The sequence below is a fragment of the Petaurus breviceps genome, unplaced genomic scaffold, assembly GCF_028583685.1.
Source record: "Petaurus breviceps papuanus isolate PSGF00001 unplaced genomic scaffold, PetGlider_PUasm1.0 189, whole genome shotgun sequence".
Taxonomy (NCBI): Eukaryota; Metazoa; Chordata; class Mammalia; order Diprotodontia; family Petauridae; genus Petaurus; species Petaurus breviceps.
Genome location: NW_027185809.1, coordinates 14,666,251 through 14,679,037, shown reverse-complemented (window position 1 = coordinate 14,679,037; position 12,787 = coordinate 14,666,251). Strand labels below are relative to the sequence as shown.

The window sequence follows — 12,787 nt, the reverse complement described above, 5'->3', positions numbered from 1 at the left end:
CTTTTTGGAGGGGGGAAGGTAGGGCAATTGGGGTTAAGTGACTTGCTCAAGGTCACACAGCTGATTTTTGTGTTAAGTGTCTGAGGCTGGATTTGCACTCAGGTCCTCCTGACTCCAGGGCCAGTGCTCTATTCACTGAGCCACCTAGCCGCCCCTAGACCAATAATTCTTAAATTATCTCTCCTATATTTGTTTTTCAGGACAGTTGTTTCTCCAATGAGGTATTTTACATTTTCTTCTATTTTTTTTATTCTATTGATTTTGCTTAACTGATTCTTGATGTCTCATAGAATCATTAGCTTCCAGTTGCCTAATTCTGATTTTTTTGGACAAGTTTAAAACATTTATTTAGAATATAATTTATAAAATGCTTAATCTGCTGACTTGGGGACCCGAGGAGAAGGGTGGGAGTTTAGGGAGCTGCCCGGCTATTCCAGTAGGGCAGAACCACAGGATATATGGCATCTCTCCCTCCCTCCCCTACTCTTCTCCCTTGAACACACCCAAGAAGACCTTGACTCACACGGGGTGGGGGGGGGGGAGGGGAAGGCACAACAGCTAGAAACAAGGTTCCAAGAGGTCTCTCCAGCCTCTGGGCCGGGGGTGGCCAAGTGTGGCCCCACCTATCTAGTCTCAGCAGGAAGGCTCCCACGTGGAGGGGTGCTGCCTCCTGCCTGCTGGCTGACTGGGCTGAGAGGGGTGGATCACCAGCCCCTGCACCCCCAGCTCCTTTGGTTATCTAGGCTGATGTGGGAAAGTGGCTCATTGGAAGCTGTCAAGCCGGGAGGTCAGGGGCCTGGCCCATGGGGTCAGAGGAGCTGGAGGAGAGGATGTTACCCAGGACAGGTAGCTAAAGGGGCAGGAGACTCTGGTTACTGCCCTCCACCCCATCCCGGATTTCCTAAGCCAAAGCCCACAGCTCACTTTAAAAGTAAAAAAATAAAATAGAACAAAACTGAACCAAAGGAAACGCACTTAGGAAAGATGTGGACAAGCACAGAAAGACCACCCCTCCTCCTCCCATCTCCCTGACCCAACCCCACAACTCACAAACATAGTAGAGTTTCCTATTTCCTTGTCTCTCCTTTCCCACTCTGGGGAATCAAGGCAAAACCTTGGTGCAGGAGCTGCTGGGGGCCCAGAACAGGACTGAGTCTCACCTCAGCAAAGAGAGTGAAGCTTCAGGCCCGGGGAAAGGAGAACTCCCAATTCTGATTTTTAACAAATTGTTTTCTTCACTTAGGTTTTGTACCTCTTTTTCCATTTGACCAATTGTACTTAAGAAGTTCGTTTTCTTCAGTGTACTTTTTCCCCATTTTGTCAATTGAATTTTTACATTTTTTTCTAATTCTCTTATTTGACTTTTAAAATCCTTCTTGACCTCTTCCAAGAAGGCTTTTTGGGCTTGAGACCAGTTCATATTCCCCTTTGAGGTTTCAGTTGTAGGTATATTGACCATGTAGTGCTCTCCTGAATTTGTGTTTTGATCTTCCCTCTCCCCAAGATATTTCTCTAAGGCCATTGTCTTTTTTTTTTTAATCCATTTGTCTTTTTTTTTTTTTTAATACATCTTGTTCATGTTGTTTGCCTTACTTTTTGGCTTTTAAATTTGATCTCTGCTTCTGGGGTCGAGGGAGCACTGTCCCAGACTACTTGTTCTGGGGGTTAGGGTCCCGATTATTGTTTTTTTGCACTGGGGTCTCAGGTGATTGCAGATGGATGTTGTAATGGTGTGGTATTTTACCTGGTGCTGAGCTAGAGGTGGTGGGTGCCTGGTTTTGACACTTGCCTGCTCCTCTACCCTGTTGGTCTGCTGAGGTGGGACTTGCTGGTGGCTTGCTGGGTCACCTCCCATTCTGTGCTGGTCCCCTTCAGCCACAGCAAGAGGTAGCTTTCCTGTTAATCCCCATAGCCTCCCAGCTAGAACTAAAAGACTGCTGTACCCCCGTCTTTTTGCTGGCACTAGCAATCTTTTCTAGCATTTTTCTTGGAGCAATATTCTCTGTTTTTTTTAAGGTCGACAGGGGAAGGTTAGAGTGATATACTGTTTACTCTACCACCTTGGCTCCTGGAAGTTTAATTAGGTGACTTTCAAATATTCAGTTTTTGGGCTGGTAGCTTTAGGAGTAGTTGGGGCCACCACTACAGGCCCTGCACAGGACTGTGCTTCGCTCTCACCCAGTTCTGATACTCTACCCTCCCCGCCTCTTCTCCACCTTTTGTGCTGAGAGGTCTGGCAATCACTGCTGCCAGTGATTCAGTCCCTCAGGGGCTGCTCAGGCCTCACTATGGTTGGGTCTGCACTGGTACTCTGAACTCCTCTCCCAGTCCAGCATAACATATCCTTCCTGTAGACCTTCTAGGTTGTCTTGGGCTGGAAATCTGCCACATTCTGTCTCTTTGTGGAGTCTACCATTCTAAAATTTATTCAGATTCACTTTTTAGGTATATTTGAAGGAATTTATGGGAGAGCTCAGGTGAGTCCCTGCTTTCACTATGTCATCTTGACTCTGCCCCAACATTGTATATTTTTTAGGGAGTATAAATCTTATATACTTATAAAACTTCAAAAAAAAATTTTGGGACAGAGCTTCTAATTCTGGGATAAACATTTATTTTCTTGGCAACTCATGCTATTTTTTTTTTGTCCTTTAAAAATAAGATATATAAAATGCTGTTTCTACTAAACTGCACCCCTGCTTGTGATCAACTGCCTTCATTTCTAGGGCATAAGGTCAGAATTAGGAATGCAGTTTGGGACTATTGAATAGATAAAAACCAATTAATTGACAGCATTTCTTTGACCTTATTAGGTAACATTATAATTTAACCTTTCAAGAAGTCAGCAAATGTTTATTCAGTTCTTCATATGTTCTAGGCATTGTGGTAAGTGCTGGTATACTCAGCAAGGATAATACAGTGTTTGTCCTCAAGTACCTTATGTTTAAATGGATATACTGCAAGTGGATGATAAGCAGCCACTGTAATTTTATATTTATAAAGGTAAAGTACCATTTAGAATCAACCATTGGAATAATAGAATCATAGATTCACAACTGGATGTTGGACCTTAGAGATCATGGAATCTAATCCAATAATTTGTGGTTGTAGAAAGTGAGGTTTAAAAAGTTTAAAAAGCTTTTTAAGTATAGAAGTGAAATGAAAACATCATAGAAATAAGATTTTAATAGAAATAAAATTATAATTATGACTCAGTATATTTAAGTAAGACTAGGTTTAACATGTGTGTATATGTTCATACACAGACACACATGGACACTGACTTGTCAGAATTTTTCTGAGGAAATTAATTGAAATTTAAGTTTAGGCATTAATTAGAGCCTTGGCTTTTAAAAGTATATGGGCATTCTTGGATGAAAATAATGCAATTTGAAGTTTTGAAGTGTGTAATGGTTTTATTAGATCTATCTATTATTTACTAATATTATTTTGTTTCTTCTTTCTTCCTGCCCTACCCTTTCCTTACCTAAGAGCAAAGGATAATAGATAGGGAACTAACTTCAAAGCCAGGGAGACCTGTATTCAAGTTCTGCCCCCGACATTTATTGGCTATGTGATCCTTTTTTTTTTTAAAGTAAATCTCAGATTAGGAAATTTATTTTGCCAATGCTAGGTGATACTTTCTCCTCAATTTATAGCCTTTTTTTAAAAAATGTTTTTTAAATTAATTTGTTTGTTTACTTTCAGTTTACAGGATTCAATTCCACAATTCCTTGAGTTTCACATTTTGTCCCCTTCCCTCCCCTCCCCACCATGGCAGCATATAGTTAAGTATAGGATCTGTAAGTACTTTCACATTATGCATTAGTCAGGTTATAAAGATGGATTGTATCAGATGGAATGAAAAATGGTAAAGAGGACATAAAACCAAACAAGAAAAGGAAAAAGATCAGGTATTTTGCTTCCATCTGGATATACACTCAGTTCGTTCTCTGGATGCACACATTTCTCTCCATCATGAGTCTTTTGGGATTGACTTATATCACTGCATTGCTGAGAAGTATATCATCATCATCTGCAAAGAGTGATAGCTTGGTCTCTTCTTTGCCTAATTTGATTCCTTTGATTTCTTTTTCCTCTTTAATTGCTACTGCTAACATTTCTAGTACCAGATTGAATAAGAGGGGTGATAGTGGACACCCTTGTTTCACCCCTGATCTTATGGGAAATGCTTCTAGCTTCTCCCTGTTACATATAATACTTGGTGATGGCTTTAAATAGATGCTACCTATTATTTTAAGGAAGGCTCCATTTATTCCTATCCTTCCTAATGTTTTTAATAGGAATGGATGTGGTATTTTGTCAAAAGCCTTTTCTGCATCTGTTGAGATGATCATGTGGTTTCTGCTAGTTGTATTGTTGATATGATCAATTATACTGATGGTTTTCCTAATATTAAACCATCCTTGCATTCCTGGAATAAATTCTACCTGATCAAAGTGTATTATTCTTGAGATAAGTTGCTGTAGTCTTTTTGCTAGTATTTTATTTAGAATTTTTGCATCTATATTCATGAGGGAGATTGATCTATAATTTTCTTTCTGTTTTATCTCTTCCTGATTTAGGTATCAGTACCATATTTATGTCATAAAAAGAATTTGGTAGGACTCCTTCACTAATTTTCCCATATAGTTTGTAGAGTATTGGAATCAATTGTTCTTTAAATGTTTGATAGAATTCACTAGTGAATCTGTCTGGCCCTGGAGATTTTTTCCTAGGGAGTTGACTGATGGCTTGTTCAATTTCTTTTTCTGAGATTGGGTTATTTAAGTAATTTACTTCCTCTTTAGTTAATCTGGGCAACTTGTATGTTTGTAAATATTCATCCATTTCCCTAAGATTGTCAAATTTATGTGCATACAATTGGGAAAAATAATTCCTAATTATTGTTTTGATTTCCTCTTCATTGGAGGTAGATTCACCCTTTTCACTTTTGATACTCATAATTTGGTTTTCTTCTTTCTTTTTTTTTTCATATTGACTATGGGTCTATCAATTTTTTTTTCATAAAACCAGCTCTTAGTTTTAGTTATTAATTCAATAGTTTTCTTAATTTCACTTTTATTAATCCCTCCTTTGGTTTTCAATATTTCTAATTTAGTATTTAATTGGGGATTTTGAATTTGTTCTTTTTTAGGTTTTTCAGTTGCATGCCCAATTCATGGACCTCCTGTTTCTCTAAATTAATTATGTATGCATTCAGGGATATAAAACTTCCCCTAAGAACTGCGCTTAGTGCATCCCACAAATTTTGGTATGTTGTCTCATTATTATCATTCTCTTGAATGAAATTACGGATTGTTTCTATAATTTCTTGTTTGACCCACTCATTCTTTAGGATTAAATTGTTTAATTTCTAATTAGTTTTTAGTCTGTCTTTCCATAGCCCTTTATTGCATATAATTTTTATTGCATCATGATCTGAAAAGGATGTATTTAATATTTCTGCCTTTCTGCATAGAATTGTGAGGTTTTTATGTCCTAGAACATGGTCAATTTTTGAGTATGTGCCATGAACCGCTGAGAAGAATGTATATTCCTTTTTATCCCCATTCAGTTTTCTCCAGAAATCTATCATACCTGTCCTCTCTAAAATCTTGTTCACTTCCTTAACTTCTTTCTTGTTTATTTTGAGGTTAGATTTATCAAGTTCAGAGAGGGGGAGAATAAGGTCTCCCACTAGTATAGTTTTGCTATCTATTTCTTCCTCTAATTCCTTCACCTTCTCCTCTAGGAATTTGGATGCTATACAACTTGGTGCCTATATGTTAAGTAATACTATTGTTTCATTCTCAATGGTGCCTTTTAGCAGGATATAGTTTCCTTCCTTATCTCTTTCAACTAGGTCAATTTTTGCTTTTGCTTTATCTGAGATAAGGATTGCTACCCCTGCTTTTTTCACTTTAGCTGAGGCATGATATATTTTACTCCAGCCTTTTACCTTTACCCTGTGTGTATTCCTCTGTTTCAGATGTGTTTCTTGTAAACAGCATATTGTAAGATTATGATTTCTAATCCATTCTGCTATCTGTCTGCCTTTTATGGGAGAGTTCATTCCATTCACATTTACAGTTATGATTGTCATCTGTTTCTTTCCCTCCATCCTTGTCTATAACCAGTTTGCTCTTATCAAATAGCAGGGTGTGTGTGTGTTTTTCTTGTTTACCTTTCTATGTCACTGTTGCATCTCGTAATTGGAGGTTTAATTTTCCATTGAGTTCTGGCTTTTTTATCAAGAAGGTCTGGAACTCTGTTGTATTGTTGAATGACCATCTCTTTGCCTGGAAGAATATGCTCAGTCTCTCTGGGTAGGTGATCCTTGGTTGTATCCTGAGCTCTTTTGCCTTCCCAAAAATTGTATTCCACTGCCTCCGATCTTTCAGTGTTGAGGCTACCAAATCCTGTGCGATCCTCACTGTGGACCCTCGATATATGAATTATTTCTTTCTGGCCGCTTGAAGTATTTTCTCTTTTATCTGGTAGTTCTGGAGTTTGGCCACAACATTTCGAGGACTTTTCAGTTTGGGATCTCTTTCAGCAGGTGTCCGGTGGATTCTCTAGATTTTTATTTTACCCTCAGGTTCTAGTATCTCAGGGCAGCTTTCCTTAATGAGCTCTTGGAGAATGTTGTCCAGGCTCATTTTTTCATCATGATTTTCCGGTAGGCCTATCATTCTCAGATTATCTCTCTTTGATCTGTTTTCCAGGTCAGTTATTTTTTCTTTGAGGTATTTTACCTCTTTTTCTAATTTTTCATTCTTGTTGTTTTGTTTGACTAATTCTTGGTTCCTCATAGAGTTATTTGTTTCAATTTAGTTGATTCTAGGTCTATCAAATCATTTTCCTTGCTTAATTTTTGGAGCTCCCTTTCTATATCATACACTTTTCTTTTTAGAGAGATGTTTTCTTCATCATAATGTTTTTCTAATTCTGCTATTTTGGCTTTGAGAGACTTATTCATTTTGTCTTCATTCATTTGTTTTCTTCATTATAATGTTTTTCTAATTCTGCTATTTTGGTTTTGAGAGGCTTATTCATTTTGTCTTCCATCTCTCTCATTTGGTTTTCAAAGTTCCTTTTGATCTCATCTAGGAGAGCCTTCTGTGCTGGGGACCCATTCCTTGTTGATGTTTCAGCTGTGGGTGTGGAGTCCACATTGTCTCCCTCTGAGTTTGTTTCCTCCCTCTGAGGATAGTAGGAGTCCAGATTCTTTGTAGTCTGCTTTCTACCCATTTTGAGGCAGGGCCCTAGCCTCGCCCTTCCTCTAAGGATCCCAAGCCTTTACTGCAGAGAGTTTTGCCCTGGGGCAAGAGTTACTATGTTTTCAGTGTCAGAGGGGCAAGAGTTGGAGTAGGTGAGGTTCACTCTGTCATTCTGGTCTTTGGAGGTCCTGAAAGGGGCTTTTTTTTTTTTTTAAATTTCTGGGTTATGAAGTGGTAGCACCAGGAGTATTTGCTGCCCGGGACAGGGGCCCCTGTATTTGGTTCTTACCTTGCTCTTTCCAGTCCCAGCCCTTTGGTGATAGGCCTGGTAGTGGCCCTTGTGGTTGGTGGGACGACTTGCCCTCTGAGTTGATCAGGCCCCTTCTGGGCCTGCCTCTCCTTTTTAACTCTTTATGTTCTGCACAGTTCTTTAATATTTTAAATTGCATAGTAAATGCCCATTGGTAGAGGGAAATTCTTCACCTGGAAGTTCCCTGTAGCAGTAAAGTGAAAGATCCAGTCAGTCATCCATTAAAAATTTATTAAGTACCAACTACATGTTAGATACTTAATTAACTACTGTCGATACAAAAACAGGAAAAGACGGCTCCTACTCACAAGGATCTCATTGTCTAATGGGAAGACAACGTGCGTACAGTTATGTACAAACAAGGTACATACACAATAAATTAGAGGTAACCAATGGATAGAACTAGTTTAAGGAGAATCAGGAATGGTTTTCTTTAGAAGATGAGATTTTACCTTGAAGAAAAAAATTAGTTTGAATCGAAGGAAGCCAGGAAAGCAGAGGCAGAGATGAAGAGGGAGAGCATTACAGGTATGAGGTACAACCAGTGAAAATGCCTAAGGTTGAGAGGACATGTTTAAGGGACAGCAAAGAGGCCAGTGTCAAAGAACCACAGAATATATGGGAATGAATAAGCTGAGTAAAATATAAGAAAACAGGGAATGTGGGAGGGTCATGTAGCTTATGCATTTTTTTGAATACCAAGCAGAGGATTTTATATTTGATCTTAGTGGTGATAGGAAGTGGCAGGAGCTTATAGAATAGGTCAAAACTGCCTTTTAGGAAAATCATTTTGGCAGCTGAGTGGAGGATGGCCTTAGGTTGGAAGAGACTTGTGCGCAGCAACTGACCAGCAGGTTATTATAGTAAACCAGGTGTGACAGGATAAGCAGTGGAATCTTAGAGGACAGAAAGCATTGTATGCAGGAAATATTATGAAGATAAAATTTATAGGACTTGGTCATAGATTGTATATAGGACAGGATGTGAGAAAATGAAGAATCAAGGATGACACCTGGGTGACTGGGAAGATGGTGGTGCCTTTGACAATCTTAAAGAAGTTAGGGAATGGAGAATATTTCCTAAATAGAGATGATATTTGAATCTATAGGAGCTGATGAGATCACTAAGTAAAATGTATAGAGGGAGAAAAGAGCTCAGGACAGAGCAGTAGGAAACACTCTAGTTTAGTGTATGTGACCTGGATAAAGATCAAGCAAAGGAGACTGAGGAGTGTTTCCTGGTACCCTCTATTTCTCTCCTCTATCCCCATAGAACACTTTTGCCTACAATAAATACATTACAAGCCAAATTTCCATGGCACCTTAACACCAGTAGTAATAGGAAGACATAGTAGAGTTCATTAAAAAAAAAGAATAGTTGGACTTTTCATTCCTGATTTTTTTAGTAGTTATTTTGAGGTCCATAAGTGGATAGTTGTATAATTTTAAAATGATGGATTAAGAGAAAACTATTAAAATGGGGGGGAAGAGCAGGGAGGTGAAAGGGAATTAGTCAATCTTACTCTCGTTGGATTTTGCTTAAGGAGGGAATAACATACACACTCAATTGGGTATCTTACCCTACAGGAGAGTAGGGGGGAAGGGGATGAGAGGGAGGATGATAGAAAGGAGGGCAGATTGGGGGAGAGGGTAGTTAGAAGCAAACACTTTTGAAAAGGGACAGGGTCAGAGGAGAAAATAGAATAAATGGGGGATGGGATAGGATGGAGGGAAATATAGTTATTCTTTCACAATACAACTACTATGGAAATGTTTTGTGTAACTGCACATGTACAACCTATATTGAATTGCTTGTCTTCCCAGTGGGGGTAAGTGAGGAGGGAAGAAGGGAGAGAATCTGGTACTCAAAATTTTAAAAACAAATGTTCAAAAATTTTTGTTACATGCAATTAGGAAATAAGATATACAGGCAGTGGGGTATAGAAATCTATCTAGCCCTACAAGAAAGTAAGGGGGAAAGGGGTATGGAGAAGGATAGTGGGAGATATATGAGAGGGCAGAAGGAGTAATCAGTATGCTTGCCATTTTGGGGTGGAGAGTTGAAGGAAGAGATGGGGAGAAAATTTAGAACTCAAAATCTTGTGGAAATTAATGTTGAAAACCAAAAATAAATAAATTCTGAAAAAAATGGTGGAGTAAGAGCTAAGAGTTATGTTAATTTTTACCAGTTCAGTCAAAATGTTCTTTATTCTGAAAGTCCAAATCTGATGTTATATAGAAGGCATAGAGAGAATCCTGTGTTCTCAAAAGCTATACTGAGTATAAGTTCTGAGAGAAACTGTAAGGTCTAGACCCAGCAGTATTTATGTTGTTTTGTTGTATGAGGACTTAGCACTAAAATTTTAGATGATAATATGGAAGGTTGGCCACCATGTAATAAATTTCCTTTACCACTGAATTTCATCAAGGCACAGAAGACTTGTTATCTGTGTTCTTGGAGGATAAATCACAATTTTGAAGCAATTGAAGATTGTATATAGTATTGTTAAATCATCAGTGTTACAAGAAGAATGATATAAAATTTTTAAAAGTAGTCCAACTAATGAATTCTCCCCTTTTAATAGGTAATAGAATTGGTTTTTTTTCTGATTTTTTTCCTTTTGTAATTTACATCACCACAGAATTTTGTGAAAATCTTAATGGGAATCACTTAGTGACAGTGAACAATCAAGTGTAAAATTTTGCATTTAGTTTTTCCCTCTTTCTACTTTTTATATGATAAAAAAATGGATATTTTGCTATGTTTGTGAAAAGTACTTTATAGTGAGTATAATTCTGACATTTTTTTCTCAGGGAATATATTATTGTTTTTTCGTAGAGTACTTCTATAATTGATGTCATTCTTCTCTTTTTTTTCAGCCATTGGGAAGGTTGTTGCTACATCTTTAGGGAATTTGAACCACAGTTCTGAAGATGTACCCCTTCCTCCTGGCTGGTCTGTCGACTGGACAATCAGAGGAAGAAAATACTACATAGATCATAACACAAATACAACTCATTGGAGCCATCCTCTTGAGCGAGAGGGACTTCCTCCAGGATGGGAGCGAGTTGAGTCACCAGAATTTGGATTATATTATGTAGATCATATAAATAAGAGAGCACAGTATAGACACCCATGTGCTCCTAGGTAGAGTATCAGTGATACTTATTATTTTTTCTTTTGTTCAGTCTTTGTGTATGTGTGTATGTGTGTTTCTTGTACAGAATAATTATATATTACAGTCTTATTTAAATTTGCAGTTTGTGTATAAGTATTTTGAGTTATCTTAAAGGTTATTGAAGTTTAGACAGTTTGATATAAGTAGTAAGGTAGCATTTTACTTTTGTCCTTAACTTTATTTGTAGAGTAGTATTTAAAAATAAAATGAAGATTTTATTTAAAAAATTACTTTAGGGGCAGAACCAAGATGGTGGCATAAAAGCAGGAAAACTCCATGAGCTCCCTCCATAACCACCTCAAATACCTATAAAATATGACTAAACAAATTTTAGAGCTGCAGAAGCCACAAAGTGACAGAGAGAAACAAATTTCCTGCTGAAGGCAGCCCAGAAGGCAGACAGGAAGGGTTCATCTCAGCATACTAGGAGCTAAGCCCAGGCCTGTGAGCCAAAGATTTTAGCCCCAGGGTGTCCCTGCCTGACAGTGGCTGGAGCAGACCTCAGGAGAGTGGGTCACCAGCAGCTGTGGCGGTTTCCAGAAACATCAGCCCATAAATGCCAAAGTGTAGAACTCTATTGGAACTGGGGGGGGATGGAGGCGCAGTCTGGCCTCTGTCCCTGGAGCGAAAAGTGGCGGAGGCACGGCAACCATGAAACCTCTTCCATGTGGCTGCTTCAGAGATTCTGGCCTGCAGAGCACTGGGGGGACAGGCAACTATTCAGAGGGTAATTGCTCTTGCTTTAATCTGCCTGGATCTGGATCACGGTCTTGGGTGGTGGTCCTGAGTTGTGTGACCAGTGAGGTAGAGCTTGTGGGGGCTATAGAGATGGTGCCCTCCTAATAGCTCTGGCAGCTACGAAAACCCCAGCAATTTGGGACAAAGCTCTCCCCTCTGGAAACAGAGTTCTATTGTGGCAAAGAGTTCAAAAGTCAAATAATTGAGTGGCAACATGAGCAAGCAAAGGAAGCAAAGCAGGCACAGCAATCCAACTTTAAATTACTTTTTTTGGGGACAAAAAGGATCAAAGCACGGAATAGAAGGAAGACAATGAAGTCAGAAGTCCTGAACCAAAATCTTCCAAGAAAAATATGAACTATAACTTTTGGTTACAGGTCATGGAGGAGCTCAAGAAGGATTTTGAAAATCAAGTAAGAGAAGTGGAAGAAAAATTGGAAAGAGAAATGAGAATGATGCAAGAGAATCATGAAAAGAGAGTCAGCAACCTGACTGAAGAAAATAACAGCTTAAAAAATAGATTAATTCAAATGACAAAAGAGGCCCAAAAAGCCACTGAGGAGAAGAATGCCTTAAAAAGCGAAATTTGCCAGATGGAAAAAGAATTTCAAAAGCTCACTGAAGAGAGTAATTCCTTCAGAATTAGATTGGAGCAAATGGAAGCTTTTTAAGAAATCAATTTATAAGTGATAAAATATATAATAAGATGTAAATATAAAATAAGATATCAATTTTTTTTTTTTTTAGCAATCGGGGTTAAGTAACTTGCTCAAGGTTACATGGCCAGTTATTTCTGGGTGTAGTGCTGAGTGTCCGAGCCCGGGTTTCGATCTCCAGGTCATCCCAACACTGGAGCTGGTGCTCTTACTCGCTGTGCTACCTGGCTGCCCCTAAGACATCAATTTTTAAGAAATCACTTTATAAGAAATCAAGATACTATAAAACAGATGCAAATGAATGAAAATATAAAAGGCAATGTGAAATATCTCATTGGAAAAACCACTGACCTGGCAAATAGATCCAGGAGAGAAAATTTAAAAATTGTTGGACTACTTGAAAGCCATGATCAAAAAAATAACCTAGAAATCATTCTTCAAAAAACTCTCAAGGAAAACTACCCTGATATTTTAGAACCAGAGGGCAAAATAGAAATTGAAAAAATTCACTGATCAACTCTTGAAAAAGATCCAAAAAGAAAACTCCTAGGAATATTATAGCCAGGTTCTAGAGTTTCCAGATCAAGGAGAAAATATTACAAGCAGCCAAGAAGAAAGAACTTGAATATTGTGGAAATACAATCAAGATAACACAAGATCTAGCAGCTTCTATGTTAAAGGA

The 12,787-nt window shown here is 38.3% G+C and overlaps 1 protein-coding gene across 3 annotated transcripts in view; it reads left to right on the top strand.

The window, feature by feature from the left end:
• Window positions 1-12,787, top strand: part of SAV1 (salvador family WW domain containing protein 1) — a 101,384-nt gene that overhangs the window by 40,196 nt on the left and 48,401 nt on the right. For all 3 annotated transcript variants that reach the window (XM_069091943.1, XM_069091944.1, XM_069091945.1), the window contains exon 3: window positions 10,413-10,680. In XM_069091943.1, the coding sequence (XP_068948044.1) occupies window positions 10,413-10,680 (268 nt within the window). The remainder of the gene's footprint in view (window positions 1-10,412; window positions 10,681-12,787) is intronic.